The 25,004-nt window shown below is 39.6% G+C and overlaps 1 protein-coding gene across 4 annotated transcripts in view; it reads right to left on the reverse strand.

Moving 5' to 3' along the window:
• KIFAP3 (kinesin associated protein 3) overlaps positions 1-25,004 on the reverse strand; it is a 104,352-nt gene that overhangs the window by 51,959 nt on the left and 27,389 nt on the right. For all 4 annotated transcript variants that reach the window (XM_067532437.1, XM_067532441.1, XM_067532440.1 and 1 more), the window contains exons 11-17: positions 16,226-16,326; positions 11,426-11,534; positions 9,166-9,278; positions 7,865-8,030; positions 7,495-7,620; positions 6,969-7,067; positions 4,003-4,088 (exon numbers count right to left, since the gene is read on the reverse strand). In XM_067532437.1, coding sequence (XP_067388538.1) covers positions 4,003-4,088; positions 6,969-7,067; positions 7,495-7,620; positions 7,865-8,030; positions 9,166-9,278; positions 11,426-11,534; positions 16,226-16,326 — 800 coding nt within the window. The remainder of the gene's footprint in view (positions 1-4,002; positions 4,089-6,968; positions 7,068-7,494; positions 7,621-7,864; positions 8,031-9,165; positions 9,279-11,425; positions 11,535-16,225; positions 16,327-25,004) is intronic.

A 25,004-nucleotide genomic window follows, 5' to 3' on the forward strand; every position in this document is an offset into this window, starting at 1 on the left:
TGCATTTGAACTCATAAAAGTATTCCGGAAATGTTGATAATATTATAAAGCAGAGCACAAAATACAAAAAGATTATATGGTGTGTTAGAAAATTCTGAACCTCTGTACTTTGGTGGGTTAGAAAATTAAGCAGACAATTACAGTTAACTAGCAATAATATTATAACATGAACTAAATGGAACAGTACAATGGAGACTCAGTGTAAAGGCTTCTAAGCATTTAAATGCATTTTGCTGAATCAGAATATTGATATAAGAGGGGTCCAAGATTGGATGGATGTCATGGTTGTGGAGCTGCTAAGTAATATTCTAATACTGAGATGTGACAATTTAATGAACACTACATGTGACCTGGTCAATGAATGGAAGTTATTGTACATTGGGACACATAAGACTCTCCTGTACGAATACACCAATCTAGCTTAATTGGAGCTGTGGGCAGAACAAAGAGGAAGACAATGATCCCAGAAAAGGACACCCAAGCAGACACTTCAAAGACAATGGACAAAGCCATCAGCGTCAATGATCGGACATCCTGTCTCCAACAAGCTGCAAGCCTTGTTCTGCAAAGGCTGAGAACTAACAGATCACAGAGCTGTAACAGTAAAAGTGACTTGGTCTTGAGGAAAGGAGACAGGTGATCAAAAGAGGCTAAGCAGCAACAGACTCCTCCCCTGAGGGTGGGAGAGAGAAATGGCTTGTACATTAAGGGAACACCCTGTGCCAGTCAGACCCTAGAGGTCTCAGGATGGGGGGCTTCTATAGGAAGCTTAGCTCTACCAGGATCCCCATGTGGAAGATGGTTGAACACCTGCTAAGCTAGACACGTCTAGTCTCTTTTATTCCCAACTGCTTCTGTTCTAAAAAATAATATTTTGCTCAAAGAAGGCTGTTCAGTCATTTGAGTACCACTGTCACTGCTCCTGGAGGAAGCAGAGCTGCAGGGTCTGAGCCTAACTGCAGGGTCAGAAATGCAGGGTCTGCAGGCTTGCTGAAGCAATCACGGCTGGTGCATGGGACTGCAGCCAGGCCCCCAGTCTATGAGTAGGAGAATCAGTGATTCCATCCCAAGAACAATGACTGCTTGAGGCCTGAGAGGCGGAGCACTCAGAGATGCAGTTAGCTTGGTAACTGCGATATGGTGCATGATGAAACAAGATATTTGATATTTAATAGCTAAGCAAAAAGGCTAATTGTAGCAACTGAACTCAAGACTCTTGCTTTTGAGGTTGACATGAAGCCTTCCTATCCCCATCACTTTCTTTTTAAGCTAACAGTTTTTAAGGTGTGACAAGTACAGTAGAAGAATCTGATTTATAGGAGTACGTGCTGTTACTTTTCCAATATCTACTGTGCTTTGATTTGCTGTTATATCATCAACTATATTAAAAGTTACTACGCCTGACGTCCATTTTACTTCAACCCCTTATTAAAGATTCCCCAGCAGGTCTTATTTCTTTCTTTTCAGCTAAATTGATCCAGACAAGGCCTTTGCCAGAATGGCCTTGGATATTCTGAGGGGTCTGGAATGCAAGGAAAGAATATGTCAAACAATGTAGACCAATTGGCAAACATTGCAGTGCAGCAGAACAACAATTATCTTATTTGGAACAACTCACACATAGTGGTCTCACGTTTTCCTCAACTCTTAAGTAATCTTCAGAAAGGCAAGACTGGAACCATTTCCTTAGCAGCCAAAACATCTTCCTCCACGCAAATCTAATGCTCCCACTGGGGTTCTGTCTTGCTAAACTAGTATTTTTCTCTTCGTGGATTGACTCATGAGCATCATACACGCCAGGATTCAGCTGAAACCCTGGCTCTATTGAAAGTCAATGGCAAAACTCCCATTGACTTCAATAGAGTCAGGATTTCATACCATATCTCTGCATGAAGCACAAGCAAAGCCTATAGAGAGAGAGAAAATATTCCAATGTCCTACAAAAATGTGTGTACATATAAAAAACATTACTACTATTTTGCACTTCTCTAGAGCACATTTTAGCCAATAAGTATTGCTCATGGTTATTACATAGAAATAAAACAGAAAATATATTACTACTGCATACATCAGAATCTAAGATTCTAGCTTGTGGCAGGCGGCCGGCTTCCTTCTAGTGGCTCTCATGCTTCACAGCTTGTAGTGGGTCAGGGAGTCACCCATCACGCTGTCTTCCCTGGGGAGGGGGGGAGGGACCGGGGCCCACCCTCTCCTCCAGGTCCCAGACCAGGGGCCCTATGAGTAGCAGCTGGGAGCTGTTGGCAATATTTGCAGCTGCAGTCTTTTCCCCCTGGGTTACTTTTCCTCCCCCTCAGTCCTTCTGGCCTCTCAGGCCCTGTTTCCTTGTTGCCCCAAGGTGGGCTTCCTGACCCAGGCCCCTGTGCCCGGGGCAGGGTTTCAGTCTGGCCAGGGGCAGGTTCCCCCCTCTCCTATGCTCAGTACCTCTCTTGGGACTCCTCCACTCTTCCACACCTCTGCTATACTCCATTCCGCTCCTTGTAGCACAGCACACCTACTTCCTCCAGCTTGTGCCCTGTCTCTACTTCCTCCAGCTTGTGCCCTGTCTCTCTGGAGCAGTGGCCTTTTATAAGGCAGCTGGCTGGGCCTTAATTGGCCTCAGCTGCTCCTGATTGCCCTCTACTGACTCTGGCTAGGCTGCAGGGAATAAAGCCCTGATCATTCTGGGGCTTACATACCTCCCTTCGTGGACTCTCCTGCTGCCCTCTGCCCTTGCTATATCACAAGCTCTACAACAGTTTTAAGAGCAAGTAAGTTTCTGTGGTATATAGTTTCCAACTTAAGACGACAGAGGGATGAAACGGGAAAGTCCTGTTAAAACAGGAGAATAGTCATACCAGATTTTCAATACTACTCTCCAAATTCATAGCTAAGTTCTGTTCAGCTATAACGATTCACTTTTTATGTTCACTATTTTACATTCAAATAGCACCATTCATATACTACATATTGGAATTGAAAATAGCACCATTCATATACTACATATTGGAACTGCTTCACCCACCACAGAAGTGCACACATTTCCCAAGTGAATAAAACTACTGAATACATCTGAATTTGCCAAGAAGAATTTAGGAAGGTGAAAAATAATTTCCTGAAAAGGAATACAGTCAGAATACTACTGTGCTTAGTCCCAGGCACAGAAGTTTTAATGATCACAAGTAGCAAGGACTTCCGTTGTATTTTTCACTAGAAAAACAGAACCTACTGCAGCACAGTGCCCAACATCATCATGCTGTGGACACTGGTTCAGTACCGACTTAGATGGACGAGCCCCCCTGAGTTGCCAACCCCATTTCCTGAAGAAACCTAGGTTTTCTCTGAAGGTGCTCCATTCCAGCATTGACCACACGCATAGTTGTCCAGCTTATGAGATCTAATGAGGTGGAATGGCTGCAGGCCTTTGCACTAAATATTTAAGAGCAAATAATAAACTGCAAACTAATCTAAAGTGACATGAAAGAAATTATCCACAAATCCCTCTCTGATCATTGAACAGGACAGAACCAACAGTGGTTTTCTAATATTTACAAGCTTAATGTGGCCAACATTGCCTTGTGCACTTACCTTTGTAAGACAGTAGATAGAGAAAAGATCCCTGAACAAGTAGATATAACTGAGTGAAAAAGCTGTTGGGTAACCATAAAATAATGGAAAAACTACTCATCAAATATGGCCTCACACACTTCAAAGTGGTGCTAAATAAGAGTGACTGGATTTTAAAAATATGTTTATAGTATGCTATTAACCAGTACTGGATTTTGAAGAATGTATGTGTGGTTTGAAAGGGGAAATTTAGATACAGACTAGTATAACGAGTAATTTAATTTTGCCATGCAAATGCAATACCTTCTTATGTAATAAAAAGGTGTGTTTGTATAACATATTTTCACACAATATGCCAGTGTTTACTAGTCCTCTTTCAGAATACAAGTATGTCACATTCAAACAGGCTCTTAAAATGCATAAAAGAACTCAACCTACCGCTATAATATCCAGGGTATTGTCACAGACTTTACGGATCTCAGCATTTTTGTCATGCATCAGGTCTATAAGATATGCTGGAGCCTCTGGAAAGAAATGGTTAAGGATGTGATGTTGGTTTTACCACTGGCATGAGGAACTGAGAATCGCACCGGGGAAATATCCACAGCATGTAAGAGTTCAGCCTTTTTTAATGGTTCATGTGCTAAATAAAGAGCTATACATTCACATTCAACTTCTAATGAAAAGGAATATACATTTCTTTTATTAAGAATATATTCTCTAGTTCATCATAGGAAACGTTGCCATTCGGACATCCTTTTACACAGCTTACATTTTGTTCAAATTCTCTAATTGCTATGGGCATAGCTTAGTATATTTTCAAACCTTAAAAAGCTATAAAATGTAAAGAGTGATTTGCAAACTATTTATCCTAGGGAAGAACTATTTATCCTAGGGAAGTTCAATTGATACATGCTTATAGGACAGACTACAGTATTTTTACAAGTCTGATCTTATGTGGATGAACAAGGTGTAATACAAATTGCATTCTTTGGGGCTGTGTAGATATAAAAACGTGAGTTTTTCTTAAAAAACAAACAGATGAGTTGTGCTATTTTAATCAATTAGATTACAGGATGCATACTAATTTAAGATCAAGGAAATGAAGGGTGAAGTACTGAATTATAAACTAAGCAGCATCCTAAATGCCATGGTGTAAGTGAAGGAGGTAGAAAAGAGGAGAGAGAAGGGTGATAAAGACTGGCTGTTGTAAAGACAATGGAGCATATCAATAACCTGACAAGTTGTTCATGAAGCTGTAGCAGAAGTGAGGAGAACAACTGCAGATCAGTATCCACCATGTTTGTTCTGAAGCAAATCAACAGCAGGTTTATTTAGAATTTTCAGCAGAGAAGCCAATTAATAAAGTTAGTTCTGCCTGCCTGTGTATGTTGTTCAGCTTTGCCTCTTCAAGAGATTCAAAATTTGGATTCAAAAGAACCCAACTATATTTCCTACATGATCTCTCTTTCTATTTCCATTTGTGTTGTACAAATCATTTCTGATATAAGAGAAAATAATTTTGAGTTGTATAATTTAGGGAGATTTTGATCAGATATGATAGAAAATCAACTAAAAGATCCATCTATGTACTTTGATGTAAATACATTCCAGAGAAGGCCAATAATTTTTGGCCTAAACCTTAGTAAACAATGCCTGCAAGGAAATGATTATGCTGGATGTCAAATACATACACACTAACACATAGGCAGCAGATGTCAAGTTATAACAAAGGGAGTGAAATCATTTTGTGAGAGAGAGATTGTCCTTTATCAGACCTGGATGTCTGAGATGGATTAGTACACATCTCACTGATTAGACTAGCTCTCAAAATGTTGTTCTTTCAACTTCCATTATCATTTTTACTTGCTATAAAAATGTTGATAGCTATCCCAAAACACAGGGTGCTACAGTGTTTCTACAGTGTTTCCAACTGAATGGTTCATTATATGAAAAAACCAAAATAACTGTTGATTTACACACACACACACACACACACACACACACACACACACACACACACACACACACACTCTCTCTCTCTCTCTCTCTCTCTCTCTCTCTCTCTCTCTCTCTCTCTCTCTCTCTCTAAAGTCTCACACTCAACAAATGATTCTGTTCTCTCTCAGCATGTGCTGACAGCTTCCTAGGGGAAAAGTAAAGATAAATATTTGGCAGACTTGGTCCAGCGTTACCAAGCATGCAATCACTCCAAGAAGTCCCAGGACACCTCAAACTCTCCCAACTAAACTAAGGGAATGTAACCTGGGTGAGCTAACCAAGAGAAATCTGTGGCTAGGGGAAAGCAGCTTTTGCAACAATGAAGTAAATGCTGATACTGGCCTGACGGACAGGATGGTCCAAGGCTGAACATTGTCCAAGTTTTTGAGCTGGTATCCTGCAACCTTCTAGAACAAGAAACAAAAACTCTGATATAACAGAAAAGGGTTTTCCACCTAGCTCTGGAAGGGCCAGAAGTATCAGATTTTAAAGCTGTAATAGTCTTATACCTGGAAAAGATACTGTAGGTAATTTCAGAGGCACTGTCATTATTTTTTATATAGCACTTAGTGTGTGCTAGGTGGTTTATAAACACAATAAAGACAAGATCTCTGACATGAAGAGCTTAGTTACTCACAGGTTTTAGATCAAACCCCAACTTAAAACAAAACGAGAAAAAGAGTGAGATGATGATGACTGGAGATCAGGAGTCATAATTAAGGTCATACAAGTTGAATAAGGTCAGTGAAAAAGCAGGCGGTAGCAGTGGCCATCAATACTGAGAGAAAGAGGAGAGCCAAGAATTAAAAGAAAAGAGAAGAGATGATGGGAAAGAACCAGGAGAGTGATACATGACAGCATCACTGAGAAGAAGATAAAAGAGCTGGAAGATGTGTGCTTCAAAGCAGGAAAAACAAGAGGGGGAGGGGAGGAGAGGAGAAGAGATTGGAAGCAGCAAGCATGTGAAAGGACAAACATTCTTTTTCTCCATCTGAAACTCTCTAGAGGTGAAACCATGGTAACAAAGGCACCTGGCTTTATAAGTGGAAAGGTACAAGAACTATTCCCATTAAAATATCTCTAACACTCATTAAATATGAGTATGTGGCATATACACAATACAATGGTGTGGCACAATACAGTTTATCAACACTCATTTGGAATGGCCTATGTAAGACATGCCAATAAAACCTTTATACTGCACTGCACTATCTTACGTATGCTGTCTATGTCTATAGTATTCAGCCACTGTTTCAATTGAAATTAATTCTAATTACAGAGCAATGGTGGTTTATAAAACCATAGTAAAGCTTTTCTGGCACGAGAAAAACACATGTAACAAATTCTAATTTCAGCAAGTTAAGTACTATAATTCTAAATGTTTGGTCTTTATAAGAGGATACGGGTCTCCTTGATGATGACGTCTCTGGTGGCTTGGTGGAAGACCATCTGGTAAAAGACATAGATGATTTGGCAGACAAACTCATCATCTTCCTGCTGAGCTGCAAAAAGAAAAAAGTATTTCCTCAAGTCTCCAAGACAGAGCACTTTGCTATTGTACATTAAGGTCTCAAGAGTTGTGTTGGACTCTCAGGAGACACAAAGGACTCTGGGATGCATTTTTCTAGTGGCTTATATCTATCAGACCACCCCTGCCAGCATGCACAGGAATTTTAGAGCTTGATCCAACTTCCATTAGAGTCAATAGAAAGACTCCCATTGACTTCAGTGAGAATTAGGATGAGAGAAGCACAGGAAAATTGAGTTGACTAGACCATTGCTCATCACCATTCTGCTAGTAATGACATCACTATGCTTTCACTGGAGACTACCTACTGCTATCCTGAAAGCTAAAAAATGAATAGTGCCACCTGGGTCAATTAAAAACAAAAGATGAATATCAGGCCTGGAGTAAATTTAGTAATATACCATTTAGAAGTTCAATGAGTGCTGGAATAATTCCAGATTTGGCCAGCATAGCAGCACAGGAATCATCCATAGATACAGTTCCAATCATGATCACCACTTCCAAGACAAGGTCATCTTCAGCTGAACCTGGCAAACAGAACAGCAGAGAGCTGGGTATTTAAGAAAGCACTTTGCTGAATCCTTGTATGTTCTTATTCTTACTTATATACAATTCTTCTAATTTTCAACAAGCTACATTATGCCAATTAATGCATCCAAAAGATGCTACAGTAGCAAAACACAACACTACAATAGGAATACAATATAAGGGCAAAAGATACTACAATTGGAAAATAGAACATCATGGAAGATTAACCACTGTAGTACAGACCTGGTTTTAGTTTATCTTTGAGGTATGGAACCAGTTTGTACTCTTTCAGCACAAGCTCCCAGTCCAGGTCAGGTAAGGTCAGATTAGCCAACGTACCCAGGCATTCTATCACAAATTCTTCCTCCTCATCGTTAGAGATTTGAGCTGCTAAATCACCAACATAATCCTAAACAAAATATATAGGCAGGTAATTGGTAAAAAATACTGCACATGAACAGCATGAAATTTTGAAAAGTTCCTAACTCAGTGAGATCAAAACTAATTTTCACCAGGACATTCAAAAGGCACATTTCCTGAATGAGGGCTATTTTCAAGCCAAATTTAATTCAACATCTTGGTTGCAGACCTGCTTAAAAAAAAAAAATCAAATTTTTTAAATAGAAAAATATTCCCCACTTCTTTTCCCCAATCTTTTTGTTCAAACTTTCCAAAAATATTTACTGTGGGTAGAGAAAATACACCCCACACATGGAAAATTTCAGCCCCCAAAGGTACGTTTTAGAAAGCTACCACAGACTGAAAAAAGTGGGTTAGAATAGAAAATGTTATGGAACCTTAACCATAGAAGTTGTTGCCATTCCCAAAAAGCCTCTTGAAATGTATGTGAAGTTACCTCATGCAGTTTACATCCTGGATTTTACTGTCAGTGCATGACAACTAAAAGATTTGATTTCATGCAGTACCAGCTTTAATAAGAGATTTGCCAATTAGAATTTTAAGTCTTTATTTAACCAAAATATTTTTATACTAAAATACAAATTTTTTTCCAGATTTCATTTCATTCAATGTGTGCAATTAATGATCAGGGGAGTGCTGGACAGGCAGCCCTAGAAAATTAAGTCTCTCAATCTACAGAACAGGTGCAGTGAAAGAAGCAGAAGCGACAGATTCCTTACAACGCACCTGGACCTTGACAAGAAGGAACCACCTGTGATAGGAAGAGGACACTTCAGTCTGTTCTAGATTTCTTTGCTGAGACCAGGATTTAAGATGAGTGCTAACCGTGGATATAGTTTTATACACTTGCATGTTTTTGAACTAGTGATCTAGACATAAAAAGATTCTATATTGTAACCAATCAGCAATCCCTTGGGGCATCAAGAATCTCTTTGAAATACCATCCGAATCAGCCTTATAAATATACAAATGCTAAGTAACACATGAAACTCAAGAGGAGCAAATATTTTGTTTGTAAAGGCAAAAGCAAACCCCATCCTTTAAGATGCAGCAGCAGTCTAAATCCAAAGTCCCTTCCAATGCAAAAGGATGGAGGACACGGTTAAGGTATAGTGAGTGCTTACAATAAACAGGTTCTTGGTTGGCTCATCATGTTGTGAAATGTTCCGGATCATCTTCATCAACAATGGATCCTTGAACTTCAGAGCTCTCTTCATTAACAGCTTCAATCCATTTCCTGAAAAGAAAACAGCAAATCTCCCAGATCAAATTAAAGTTAGAATCAGGTCTTTTGCTAAAAAAGAAAAAGAATTATATATTTTTATTATTAACAAGGATTAAAAGGCAAACAGGAAATAAGCCAGACAAAGCAGAAACTATTTTCTTCTTCCAGGTCATATCTAGAGGGATAAACTTCACCTGCATAAACTCCAAGACAAAATATACAGCAAATATTTCAAGTATGTAACATTAGGACTAATCACCATAGCAGAAAGCTGACCAACTAAATAGTTTAGTTATCAACTACAACTCTGATAAAAGCATCTCAGATGTTAAGACTATCCCTGCCACCACTACAACTACCCCAATTTTATGTAGGCATCCCAAACTCCTGCTCTTAATTTTCATGTCAAGTTCTCAAACTATTTCTGTCCATATTCATATTGGTAGCTTGAGGAGGTACGAGTCCAGAGAGGTTTCTTGCAAGAGTATTTTAAATAGCAAGTACTCATATATGACAGCCATGTTGCCCAGGGCAGCTGGTAAAGGGTATAAATCAAAGCACACTTAGCCCACGCCTCGCAAGCCAATAAATCTTTACCACACTTTGGACACTACAGGAATAACAGTACTTTCACCAGATTCAACCATTTACATTGTGGGCCAAATCATGGTCTTTATTGATGTGATTCCCCTGGAGCACCTCGTCTATCTAATATCAACAGTTACTTTTATATTTTTGTATGGATTATTTTTCTGTGACAGAGCACCAACAAAGGAAGCAGCCCGCAGGCTAGTCAATATATAAATAGGCCTACTGAGAATATAACAAAGGGTGAGATCTGATATGGCAGAGCAAATCGGCAATGAAAGGTGATTATGTAGGAGGACAAATCCTGTTCTCATGAAAAACATCTCTAGTCAGAAGGAGAAAATGTGATGCATACACAAAGTTGTATAAGTTGGTGAAAAATTGTAAGTTTTCCACCAGGCAACAGCAGGTCTTTAAAGCATGGCTCTAACTCTGAAAGGTGAATGCTGCAAAAATGGCATTATTGCACTCCATGGTTATCTTTTACTGATTTCAAACTAAATATGCTCAGTTTGCAAGTAAAAAGAGGTTGTTCTCTAACTATAAGCCCTGCCAACTCAGTCTGGGTTCTGAATGTCAAACTGTGTTCTTTCCTTTTCGTGCATCCTTATCAGCAACAAACATCCTGCAAGCTAAATTATTCCCTCAGTGATACCTGTGCAAGTCCACGGTCTGCTGTGTGGTTTGCACAAATACAACTCACTTGAATTTAGTAAAAATACAGTTGTTGATGCACAAAAGGGAACAGAATCCAGCTCACTTTGTTTTAGAGGTGTTGGCTTTGAAGTTGTAATAGCACTAAAAAGCAATTTAAAAAATTCTGTTCCACTACAAATGACAGAGCTTGATGCACAAATCACTGGATAAATTCTATGGCCTGGGCTATGCCGGGAGACCAGAATAAATAACTGTCCCTTTTGACCTTAAAAACCTATGAAGCAGTTACCAGTAAAGTTAGTAGCTAGGATTCTGAATACATACAGGGAGCAAAAATGGTTGATTGAGAATGTGCCATTATTACTGTGTCCTTTCAGAACAGAACCTGACTTTCAAGTTGTGAATCAAGTGCGGGAAGTTGATGAAAAGAGAGAACAGCTTTGGAAAGAAAAGTAAGCCTGTTCGTAGGAGGCAGAATGGTAAAACCAGCTGGGAGGGACATAGTCTTAAAATAGACCCAATCGCATCTTTCCTTTAAAAAAATAAAAGAGGCCCTGTGTTACTAATCCATGCCCAGAAACAGAAACCCAGTTACCTGCAGTAGGATTGGGAGGTGAATTCCATAGAGAGTTACATTCATTCCTCATTATAAAGGTCAGGACAAGCATGAAGTTTTCAATACACTAGTCATCAGTGATGTCATGGAACTGTTCACCACAGAACTGGAGATGCTGTGGCTCAGTGGAGGGGATGGGTGACATTAGTAGTTGACCAAACTGTGCACATATACACATGTTTATTACAAATGTGGGCTGAATGTTTTTCTGCTGTCATTAGCTGTATTACTATTAAATTTGCCAACAAGGTGCTGGGCACCGACTCTAAGATATGCTATGACACTTCAGCACACTTACCTTCACAGATAAGTTGCACATTTCTCTTATTAGCAGCAAGGTTAATGCAGAAGGAAATGAGCTCCAGGTCAATGCGTTCATCAGGGCACTCAAAGAGCATCTTCATTAACTACCAATACACATACATACACACACAAATTATTCAACTTTCCAAAGCATAAGAAAAAAAACAGAGCAATATTCTCAAGCCAACTGTGCTAATTTGAATGCTTTTCACATTCAGGATCTCTACATTTGCTACCAACTTTTAATGGTAATTAATTGGGAAGGACATTGATTTAGGGGTTGATTATGGACAAGGGGTGATTATGGATTGTGGACAGCCAGGGTTGATAACAGTTAAGAACAGCAATCACTTGCCGCCTTTTCTAAAATAAAAGGTTTTTGTTAAATAAAATCCAGTGATAGGGAGATAATGTATTGATTGTGAATGGTTAAATTCCTGTGAACAGTTTAAGATCTTGTGGACTAAATGTATTCATCCTGTGAAAAACAGAATACTTCTGTTTGCTTAATGGAATAAGACACTGCAGATGATAGTTTTATTGTATAACATTTCCAATCTTGCTGTTTTGAACTGGCTAAATCTACTCGGCTGCCTATCTCTAAACTGACTCTGATCTATATCTGCTACAATGTGCCCTTCCCACAGTCAGTCTGACTGTAAGCAAACTTACTATCCACTGCACTCATTGCTACTGTCATATACTGTAGAACTGAGCCACAGTCTCCTTTACTACTGCCCCACTCTTTCAGTAGAGGAAAAAGGACACCTAGGATAAAATACACATTTCCCACAGTCTGCTCTAACTGCTGTGGTACATGTTAGTGACTCCACTGAGAATGCTACAAAGAACCTATGGTTTGCTGCCATTCTATGTAACCTGTTCCTATATCCACTGGTCTATCACAGCTTACATATCAATCCTAATTTTGTCCATTTTAAGTCTGCCTTAATTTTTTACAAACAACAAATCCAATGCATAAATAGCTTCCAAATATCAATCTATTTCTCTGTCTCCACTTTTAACCCATGCTGGAGATTTGGTTCAGTTACTGACTCACAAGGTAGAGAGCCCCTATTACGGAACCAACCCCATATCAATCACTGACAAAACCAGACTACTTAGCTCATGAGACCTGTCAGAATCACAATGCAAGGTCATGTGGGTACACGCTTGGGTAAAACAAATGCACAGAGGACAGATAGAGAGGCACTAGATGTAATGAATGGATCTCAGCTTGCAGCAGGGGTGGGGACAGAGAGAAAGAGCTGATCTGTAACTATCAAAATAGTTGCACTCTTGCCCCCTAGTGGAATGATTAAGTACAAGATAGCGAGTATCTACCAAAATATATTCAGATAAAAGACAATTAGGAGGCATCAGCCCTGCAGGGAAGTCCCCCAAAGATAATCCGTTGGAGGGAGTTAGCATATTTCTCTATTGCCAGATATCAAATTGTCATTCCAAAGGGGCTGCCAAATTAATAAAAACATATCTAGGTCACAATAGTGATTATTTCTCTCTCTCTCTCTCTCTCGTTCATATTACATGTGTTACATTCTTTGGGCTTTCACATAGTGATATAAAAGCCACTGCTGATTTCCTCCTTTTCTTAAATAAAAGTTAATCAAATTTCCCTAGCTGATTTCATGTACTTCTAAGATGATCTTTAGTTTATTACATCTATAGCCCTAATACTTACATATTACAAACATGAATTAACCAGCAAAGATAAATCCTGTAGAAAGTTGAACAAGTAGATGTGGCCTTTCAGAAATTACCCTCCACAATTCTCATTTTAAAACCCCTTCAAAATTATTCATAGATATTTTAAAAGTGAAACATATTCTATGCTCACTTAATGCAAAAATCTATGGAAATTAAATGTTGAATGTGGTGGGGTCAGAGTCTCACTACTGAGCTACTTCTCTGTAAAAGGAAATAAATATGCTCCAGTTTCAATTAAACAAGTTCAAATTTTAAAGTAATGGTTTTGTCTGAACTCCATGTTTCCCATTATGTCTTCATTTAATTTGATTGCTCCTCGTGCCACTTCAAAAGGGAGCGCAATTGCTGCCAAATAGGAAATATTAAAATTAAATTTGTTCTGCTTTTATTATGTCCATTGTCATCTTTTACTGATTTAACAGGAAGGCAATAAAAAGGCTGCAGCATGTGCAATGAAGAGGCAGTAGTGTTCAATCAGACAAGTCCCATATTGAGTATCAGATACCACAGACCCAGGACTGAAATCACTGTGTCTAGACTCTCTGGCACCTGACTTCACTTATTTACCAGTGACCAGAGGCCAACCCCCACAGCTCTCTGTTCACATACACCTCTGTCCAACCCCCTCCCCAACCTCAACTCAAACATCTTTGAATGATTATGCCAGAACTGCATGCCTCAGGAATCTCTTATGACCGGTTAACTCCCTAACTCTGCTGTTTGAAGTGATGCTCTGGTTTCTGAACTTCAGCAGATAATGGCGGACAGGAGCAAAGGGCGCTGTCAAGAGAGGACGTTTACCAGCATTAAACTAAAAAGAAGCTTATAGATCAAAGAGGGGCCAAGCAGGACAACGGTGGTGGAAAACATGTGGGGAACTGAGGAGATCCTTGTACACCACTCAGTGGTAAAATATTAAATATCACCATAACATCACTGCCTAACCATGCCCTTTGATTGGCCAGGCTATTACCAATAAATGCTTTTATAAGCATCTGGATGGCATTTGCACCTATTTAAACAAAACACGCATTGCTGAGGTCTAAACAAGAATGAACTGTTAATACTCACTTTTAAGTGGTACTAGAATAACGGCCATTAACCTCTAGAATCCACAAGGATGCTTAAAATGTTCAAAGGAAACACATAGGCAAGCAGACCCAATGGACCTGCATCCTGCAAATGTGTCAGAACGAGGTCCCAAACCCATTGCAGATAGGACGCACTGGCAGCATTACAGAAGTGACACTCACCACGCAATGGGGCAGGATAGGGCTGTTATACCCTGTTTTGGTCACATTTACCAGCCTCTCCTACCCATCCCTATGGGTCAATAGAGATGAATCTTCTATGAAAGAGAATTCAACTAACTCTTCTGTTGATTTGTGCCATGATTTAGAGCTTGACTGGGGTGAAAGGAAGCATATTTTAGTGTATGGGGGAGATAAATGGGAAGGAGAAGTGTATTCAGCCACCTGAGATGTGCACCAATAGCCCACCAGTACATACCCTGATGTGACCCACTGCCAATGGAGTATGGATGGCTCCTTCATTTTACATTAAAACAGAGTTAAATACAATCTGAGGGAGGGGTGAGTGGCATTTTGAGGGGCAAAGAGGGGAGGGGTCACTTTAAAATGTTAATTTTCTCCCCTCCCATCCCTGCCTCTCTCCCTTACAATTAGCTCTTTGCATCTGCTGCAGGTGCACAGATGTTCATCAGAAAGGACCAACTGGCAAATCAGAGCGTGGCTTTGGATGAACATAGTCTTCAGCCATAGTCTAGTATAGAATTTAATGAGCACAGTAATTGTTCATCATGGTCACAGATGGCCTTAAACTTTTGCTAGGCTTTATGAGCCTGATCTAAAGACCAATGACGTTAATGGGAGTCTTACTATTTACTTGAACGGGCTTTGGATCAAGGGTTATAGGCAAGACTTTGGGCAGCCAACGCCTATCAGAACAAGCCCTGAAGCGCAAAATAAAACCTCTGTTTTTGGTGAGTGACAATTCAAATGTAGTGGGTTTTCTGTTTCATTTGGGCTTCTAGGCATACAACTTCATCCTGTGACAAACAATCAGCAGGATGTTTACAAGAGTATTTTGCAACATACACTTGCTATTCCCGTCAGATCCTCTTTCCTCCCCCCATACTTGGAAGAACATTACAACTTTTGCCATGAAATACTGACAAGAAATGTTCTGAAAAATGTCCATGGCAACTTCCCATTGTGGATATGTTTGATGTTAAAAAGATGTTTGGCAGGAAAGAGACTAGAGTGGTGCAATTCTAAAAAATACTACTGGAGAGCTTTCTACACTTATGAGATGAGATGGAGGCTCTATCCTCAGCTTTACCCTTAAATCAGTACCGAGAAACTGACATACATCCAGGGTTGTTGTTGTTGTTTTTTTAAATGAAATGTTGTTTGTTTATTCCCCTGTGGTGGGCTATGACTACAGATAGCGAGAGGTACCAAACAATCCTTAATCCAGAGACTGGTAAAAGGAATTTCTTTCCCAACTATACAGTTTTCATGTGTCCTTTATTTAGTGGGACTGTAGTCAGAGCAGGAACAGTCAGTCCATGCAGTGATGTAACATTTGCTTGGCTGGTTTCCAGCTCATATCCTGTAACACTGTAGACAATGAAGTTCGGATGCTAAAATTGGGATTGGAAAGGAATACCTTTTGAAATTGCAAAAAGCAAAGCTCTCCAGGACTTATACAGTAAGTATATAAGGAACCAATTGTAATCTCCCTTTAACATGGCTAATCTTCTATTGGGTATTCACCTGGTTGCCTATACCCTTAGCAATAAACTGGTGTGCCTTATTTGCCAGCAGCACTGACAGACAAGTCTGTCACCTATTCCTTCTAAGAAGGGCAGCTTAAAGGTAGTAAGAATGCTTAATTTGCCTTATTTATACAGGCTCAGTTATTTGACTGGGAAGAAACATTGTTGTTCCCATTATCACCTGAAGGTGTCACTGTGAGCTCTGCTACATGGAAGGCGACAAATAGTGTGTTTGTGGTGGAATGCATCTAGATGGAAAATACATACCTGTGGTATACAGTCTGTGTATGCAAACATCGATTTAAAACGATCGTCCATGCTTATGTGATACAGAACACACATTGCTACCTGTCTGTAGCTTTCATTTGCTAGGGAGAATAAAAAACAACATGAAATTATGTAAAATCCCCAACACTGTAGTTACTATACATTCCTATTTCTCCACTGCTTGGAGTCTAATTCTTTAATTAACATTACTATGGTAACACTTTTTAAATTCCCTGTCGTTTTAACAAGATTCTTTTTTTTTTTTTTTTTAAATGTGTGTGACACGATCGTACGAGTGAAAAGTGCTGGACTGACAGCCCCTTAAGAATTAGAGTCTTCTATTTCTCCACAAAACATGCATAGCATGGGCAACGGCAGTGCTAGCTTCCCTCACAGTGCCAGTGGGGAATGTACCCTCATCCCTACTATGCAGGGATCCAACTTCTATGATTGAAAGGAGAATTCAGTCTCAGTGGCCCATCCAAGCCTTCTCTCTGCCGAGAATGTCGGCAAAGGCACAAATTAAGGCCAACAGTGATGTTGCTGCCAACATGAGACCACTAACTTTTCCTACATAAATAACGCAATAAAAGTTTTCGATCAGTGTTGGAAAGAAAACAATGTAACAGATGAACTACTGCAGTAAAACTGGTAATATAATGGGGAGATATTCTGGTGTTCCAGTGTCATTTAAGCATTTGCGGGTGCAGGAAGGCAACTGAACACAGGTTAGATAAACATACAACACAAAAGCTGCATGGAACACGCTACAAAGAAAAGAAAATTGAGCATATTTTTGCATTGGCAGGTGTGACATTTTGGAATCACCAGGCCCAGTAAGGAGTTCTGTCATTGCTCACCTCATAGATTTCGATGCCTTAAAGCTGTGCTGCTATGGCTCAGAGCTCTGACACCATTAGCCAGCCCACAAACATAAGGTTTCACTCTGCTTCCCACCAGCCTAGGTACTCCTTGCAGAGTGACCTCAAAATCCCCTTCTGGTCTCAAGTCTCCCCAAGTTCTTAACTTCCAGACACTTGGACTGTTTCCCACTGGTTCCTCACCCCTGAAGGGTGAAACTAGCTCCTAGTTATCAGTTCACTTTGTGGGGACACACTCCACAGAGTTTGCACACCAGAGATAGCTTTCACTTCAAATCCCTTCCCTTTAAACTGGGTTTGCAGGGACTTTTATTCTCCTTTCCATGTTCATTCATGGTTACACAGAGCAGGGGAAATTCCTTTCTTCCTTAGGAGTCCAAGACAGGGTTTTTCTTTTCAGTTTCAATGTCTTTTCATTAATTTTAATAGTCCATCATTGTCCTTCCCTGGGTTGTACAATGCTTGATGCTTGGAGGTAGGGGAAAGACTCATGCTCAGCTTTGGAGACCATTCTGATTAATGTTAAAACAACACCCTGAATATGTTGCAGTTGCAAAGATGTAACTGCTGCCATTTTTAAGCAAACATGGCAATTTTTTTCATCCATTTATTTTTTTCTTGTAGAGATGTTAGGTATTTACATGTAGTGAAATTGTAAAGCCATCTACAATAGGAAAGGTGCAGGGCCAAACTACTATATGTATAGCTAGAGGCTTTAAAAAGAGTGAGTCATGCCCTCAAGTCTCAGGGGGTTGGGATAAGGAGTTGTTTACACTGCTCTCAGAACTTCCTTCCCCATGTCAGTTTAGGAGTAGGATGCCTGACTTGTGCCTTCCTAACCAATACAGGAACCTCCAAGAGAAGCAGAGGAGGATGGATCCTCTAAACAGTAGTAACAAAATAAACTAGACAAAATTGGGCCAGATTCTCAGCTGATATAAACTGGCATCACTCCATAGAAGTCAGCCAATGGGAACTACACTGGTTTATGCCAGTTGAGGATCTGGCACAATTATATTTAACAAACACCAAGCAGCTTTTCATTCTTGAAAACAACTTTTACCTCTAGCAGAAATGATCAGCTGGACCAAACAGCCAGTTAAATCTTTCCTTTGAATCTCAAGTGTTATTAAGATAGTGGCAGCTTATTTCTAGATGCAATATAATATAGATGTCTAGTGTTCTTTTGGAAGGAAAACACTGGCGCTTATGCCTAGGTCACTGGACACCTCCCTCCCATCCCTTCCCCAATTCCTACCAAAGAGACAGTAGAATGTGAAAGCAAAGGATTACTTGTGACTCTCAACACAGTCAGATTTACACAAAGATGGATCTGTGGGGCAGAGAGTTTTCATATCATGCCTATAGAGCACCTCAAGCAACATGTTGAATGATATTTCCAACACAATATTTCCCAAAACGAATCCAGCTATTCAACCTAGAACTAGAAAGCGTCTAAGGTACTACAGTAAGGCCTACTGCACAGGATACAGAAAACTTCACAAGGCACATGGAGGTGACAGCACTACACTGAAATGCAAGAGCATGAAATTAACAGTGGCTGAAGAGGGAGAGAATTAAGGGCAACCAATGCAACAAAACAAGATTTACGGAATTCAGAATTCCAGGCTTATTAAGTACTAGACTTTGTTGGGGGACAACGGGGAGAAGAAACCAAAAAGTAATCATTACCATCTTACATCCTATGGCTACTTTAACCTCTGTACTCACCAGTATTAGGAATCATCCTGGGGGTGGGAAGGAAGGTTTCTGTGACCAGGACTGACCATCCTTTGCATTAGCTTAATGCAAAAACCCTCATATATCATTACAGCTGCATGGTTAAACATTCATGTTAAGATGACCTGGGCAACCTTCATTCTGTCCCCCTTGTGCACATCCATTTCCATACAATCTTTAATGATTACATACCATTTCTTAAATTCTGGAATATAATGGGATATGATTTTTTCAACACCTTTATGTACAATATGTAACCATGTCATTAAAGATTATTATAATAATACACATGCACAAAGGGCTGGAATTAAGGTTGCCTGTTGAACTTCAACTTTGTTCTCTTCTGGCTTTTGAGTTCTTGATGGTGTAACTGTAGTGTTGTGTGACCATAATTTTTTGCATTTAATTTACTAGGTTTTCTTTTCATTTTCTTTTATTTACCTGTATTTGTAAAGGAAGACCAGAAAAAAATGGAGGAAAGAATTTCAGTCTCTACAGCTTCAAAGCTCTGCTGGTTTGCCAAAAGTTTCCCTGAGGTCCAGTTTCCGCATCACAAACACTATGGGTGCAACCCGGTAGGAAGAAACAGAGCCATCTAACCATCTTACCACTGTATTACTATTGGTTCCCAGGCAAAATAATCACAGGTCAAGAATCACAGGGTCAAATGCTGCAGGGAAAGAGGCCGAGGAAAAACGTTTTGACTGGAGGAGGTCACCCATCAACACAGATGGCACAGTTTCAATACAATACTCTGATGTAATGCTTAATTAGTTGGGCTCCATCAGCATATTGGCAAATATCAGAGACAACCTTTAGCTATCTTCCTTTCTAATGTCGTTCAGGGAAAGAAGATTCAATACATCAACAGTTTGCAAGTTTAGCAACATCGATAATCAGTTTCTTGAGTATTTGGCCAGACTACTGAGTTTAAGGTAGATGGTATAAGACTCTTCAAAGGAAGTGTTGACAAACTGACAAGTCAGGTGCCCTCCTTGCTCAAAAGGACTTTAGCTCCCTAAAATGGATATGCATAGATTACAAGACCTGAAGAAACCATCTCGTCTGACCTCCTGCATGACACAGGCCATAGAACTTCCCTGAAATAATTCCTGTTTTTAGTGTCTCTTTGAGAAAAACATGCAATATTGATTTAAAAATTGCCAGCAATTGAGGGAGAATCCCCCACAACCATTGGTAAGTTATTTCAATAGTTGAATACTCTCACTGCTGTTAAAAATTTACACCTTGTTTACAGTCTGAATTTGTCTAGCTTCAGCTTCCAGCTATCAGATCTTGTTATGCCTTTGTCCACTAGACTGAAAAGCCCATCATCAATTTTTTCCCCATGGAGGTATTTATAGATTGACCAAGTCACTCCATCCTTCTTTTGTTAAACTAAACAGACTGAGCTCCTTGAATCTATCACTTTAAGGTTTGTTTTCCAATCCTTTAATCATTCTTATGTGAGTGACTGATCATTGTTCAATAGATTAAGCAGAAGATACTCATCCTGTGTTTTGTTCTAGTTTGAACATTGAATGGAGCCATGAGTCAATCATAATTATTCTGAGACCTGTTGAAGACCAACCCAGTCTGGGTTCTTTGAGCCAGGGCAAAGAACAGCTCTGTTCCTGGATGCAGAATTTTTAAAGGAACAGTGTGCAGTACCTTTTCTGCTATTTTTGATCATAGCCCCAAGCCACATATGCAAAAGCAAGCTCTGCAAAAGGACTTCCTTATGACTGATACAGTAGACATCAATTATTCCCTTAACTAGGAAAAGTCAGAAGAATCTATGCAAACAGTTCGCGTATAAAAAGTCACCAATGTTTTGGGGATATGCCAAAGCTGTGCCCGGCAAAGACTGGCAGTGTTGATAATCAGGCACTTAATGACTGAAGGTGGTAGATTAGCCAAATCGCCTAAAGCAGTCAAGGCACCCATGGAAAAATAATGGCCTAGTCATTATGGATTCCTCTGGTATTTATGGTAATAAACATTAATCACAATGAACTCATTGGATATTAAATGTGGAGATCTTAAGTACTTTGATAGCATTTCCACAAGAATTTAACAGTAATTAACCAAATCATTATTTGAAAGTGTTATTGAATTATCCTTAGTACTTATACAACCATTCCAGAGAAATTGGTCATTCCCAGCTGAGGGCAGTTAATGCCTTAACAAACCGGTCATTAACTGCCGTAACTGATTTTGTGGGAATTATTGCTGTTATAAAATACACTCAGCAGTTTATAGGAACAATACTTTTTTCTTTTTTTTTAAATTTGCAGCTGTAGTTCAGCTGGAACAGCTGGGGTGGAAAAATATCAGGTCCCTTGGGCTGTTTTCACAACTAGTTTTCTGCAAATTAGAGGATTGGGTTCTGAGTTCCAAATGGTTTCAGATTTTCAGTCTTTGAATGTTAACAAGAAAGCATGTGCTGGTAACTATGGACCAAAGCCTGAATTCCTTACTCAGGTCTTATTAAGCCAAATAGACCCTGTGGGTTTCAGTGGCAATTGTGCCTACGTAAGGACCGAGGAGAAACTATGCGATAATTTCAGGATCTGGCTTTGTATTTTGGATGAGTTTGTGACTTTAAGGGCTTGTGGCAAGCTGGGGTGTGAATCTACAGCACACTAACTGGCCATGTGGATCCTCTTGCAGCGCCCCACAAGTACCATAGTCCACTCTGATGTACTCCCATTTGAAAGTGACTTTTTAAACAGGAGTACGTCCCAGAGGACAACAGAACTTCTAGTGCGCCGTAGGAGGGTCCACATAGCAAGCTAACTGCTGTAGTTTCACACCCTGGCTTGCTGTGCATTAACTCACTTTGTAGACAAACCCTAAGACCAAGGTTCTCTATTAGCACTGCAATCAAGAAAAAATGCATTAGTTCAGGACAGATCTGAAAATCTGAATTTCAGCAGCAGACTTAGCCCTGCACAATACTGAAGTAACACACAGGAAGAATACAAGTTACAGACCACATTATCAGAATGGAATAGTGTAATATGAATTCAAGTAGCCATAGTCTGTAATGGAATCACCAACATCACCCCCTTAAGTGTGAAATATATTCAGTACAACCCATGTGCAAAATATTAAATACACTTCACTGGAAAACGAGCAATTCAAAGAGAGCTTCTGTATGCATATTAACTGGCACTGCAATTCTACATTTCAGCTTCAAGCACAAACTATCAAAATATCAAAACTTGTATTAAATTTACTATAAAATATTAGGTAAATTAAAACAAGGATTCTAGCATGGTAAGAATTCCAAGAAGCTGGCCTTCTTATATTCATATTATCTTGCAGTGCAGAATCAGGAAACCAGTTTATTAAGATTACAATTGAGATTGTGATGTTCTTCCATTAAGAAGCCCACATCTGTGTCGCACTCAGCAGTGATCCTAAGAAACTATTCTAGTAAAAGGGGCTAGGAAAAGTAAAAAAACTATAGGGAAGTTACATTATTGTACCAACTAAGACAGCTGGATCAGGTTATTCAGTGTATGGCTTAAATCCTATTCACTTTATTTACACATGGCAAATATCAACCTTGTAGGAAAACACTTATCTAATCAAAAGAATCCACAAAAGGATTTGCAAACCCGTTCCTTTTACAAAGACCACTGTTTAAATATTACATTAAGTTGTTTATGAATTACTAAATACTAATAATAAATCCCTAGCTCTAATGTAGTGCTTATATTTATATCTCAAAGTGCTCTACAGAGGAGGTCAGTTTCATTATTCTCACTTTACAGATGGAGAAACTGAGGCACCAAGAAGGAAGTGACTTGCCCTAGATCACCCAATGGGCCAGTGGCAGAGTACTAGTAACCGTTCTTGTGCCACTCTATTAAGGCTTAAAGCTAGCTTCTCATTATAAAGCTGATTTTAAAACCTCACATTCTTAACAACCCCCAAAAGAAGTCAATCTCCTGAAATTTCACATTCCACATTTCATCCTTGGGTAGAAGTTTTCTGGGAAGTGAGAGGAGAAGGAGGAGGACTATCGGTTCTCCTTAATTTGCAGTCATTTATTGAAGAATGAAGATACAAACCAAGCCAAAAACAGACTATTGGACAGCTTGAGTTCCAGCTTCACTCGCCTTGTTTACCAGGGGGATACAGTTTGTCTGGATTGCTATATAAAAACAGAGTCATCTAGTGGCTGAAAAACATACTGTAAACATTATTATTATTAAAACTCAAAAGAAAAGATGTACTTAAAACCATGGTGTAGACTACCATGTGCCTTCATAGTAACCTTGGGATTGTTCTCTCTTTTTTCCAGGTTTGCTCTCTCTATGTAACAATCACATTTGTACCATTCAGGGTTACTTCACAATCCTTCCATGTGAAGTTTTTACAATTAGGGCAGATGATGCAGAAACAAGAACAGTTACTGGCTGCTTAGATTCCTCATATCATTAGAGTGCAATAGCCCTCACTAAGCTAGGCAAGAAAAAGATTAATTAGGGGCTCATTAGTGCAGGGACAAAGAAGCAGCCATGGGAACATCTCTGAATTGAAAGTTGAAGTTCTCTCTTCCTTTCCACACTCAGCGAGGAAACAGGCTCTGAAAGTTCTCGAGGCCAGATTCAGACTAGGAAGCAAACAGGAGTGGGAAACTAACTATTGTTTGTTACTAGAAATTTTGAAACTTAAAAACTGTTTGCGTTTTTAACATAGTCCAGGCTAAAGAAAACCCCAGTCCTTACATGCGTGGAGGCACATTGTGCAAATCTAAGTGCGCTGCAAAGTGGGACAATGCAGTATTTTATCTATTTACTCCTCTTTTCCTGTTACCCAGACACAACGGGTCAAAATAAATTACTACCGGATTATAGCATCTCATTTCCTGTTGCCAGGATTTACCTGTAACTACTATAACACTGCAATGCATACTACATTACTCACTATAAAAGAGTTGCACATATTAGTTACTACACGACATAATTAAAAATACACATTTTAAAAAGTGCACTTATATAAACCCACTCTACCATATCAACACCACATTTCACAATACCAAAATAGAATTTTTAAATGCCTAAAAATATCCTTCTACTCCAGCAACTCATCTCATTATGAGAAAGTTTACAGGCCTCTGCCATAACTTAATGCACCTTGAAACTAGATTTCCTGAACTTCAGTGGCAGCAGGATGAGGCACAAAGTTTTCTATGGCACCTGGCTTTCAAGGTACACAGGAGAGAAATTATGTTACTGAACTTCTATATTCCACATGAATGAGGTAGCAAAAACCTCACCTCACCTGCCCAATTCCTGAGTACAGCAACTAGAGGGCTTAAAGAGATCACGGAAATATAGGACTTGAAGGGACCTCGAAAGGTCATCTACTCTAGTTCCCTGTACTGAGGCAGGACTATGTACCCCTGGGGTACCCAGAGGTATTCCAGGGGATACTCAACTCATCTAGATCAGTGTTTCTCAACCTGTAGATTGCAACTCCAGAGGGGTCACAGGACTGGTTTGGGGGAGCACAAGTGCAGGGCCAGCAGTTGGGGGTGGCAAACAGAGTTATTGCTTGAGTCCCACGTCACATGGGGACTTGCAAAGCTAAGTTACATGCTTCAGCCCTGACGCTTGGGGCTCGGGTTTCAGACAAGGCTCACAAGTGAAAAACAGACTCAAGTATCACACTGAGATGTAAATACAATACTTATATCCCAATCGATTTATTTTATAATTCTATGGTAAAAAGGAGGAAGTCTGCACTTTTTCAGTAATGATGTGCTGGGACACTTTCATATTTTTAGGTCTGATTTTGTAAGCAAGTAGTTTTTAAGTGAGGTGAAACTTGGGGTACGCAAGACAAATCAGACTCCTGAAAGGGGTACAGTAATCTGGAAAGGTTGAGCACCACTGGTTGAGACCATCCCTGACAGGTGTTTGTCTAACCTGTCCATAAAAACCTCCAGTGATGGATGTTCCACCACATCCCTAGGTAATTTGTTCCAGTGCCTTTCTATCCTTAGAGTTAGGAAGTTCTTTCTAACATCTAACTTAAATCTCCCTTGCTACAATTTAAGCCCATTACTTCTTATCCTGTCTTCTGTGGTTAAAGAGAAAATTTATCACCTCCTCTTTATAACAACCTTTTAGGTATTTGAA

Source organism: Emydura macquarii, unplaced genomic scaffold (genome assembly GCF_026122565.2).
Source record: "Emydura macquarii macquarii isolate MOO-44397 ecotype Brisbane River unplaced genomic scaffold, CSIRO-AGI_Emac_v2 contig_3287, whole genome shotgun sequence".
In the NCBI taxonomy this organism is placed as follows: Eukaryota; Metazoa; Chordata; order Testudines; family Chelidae; genus Emydura; species Emydura macquarii.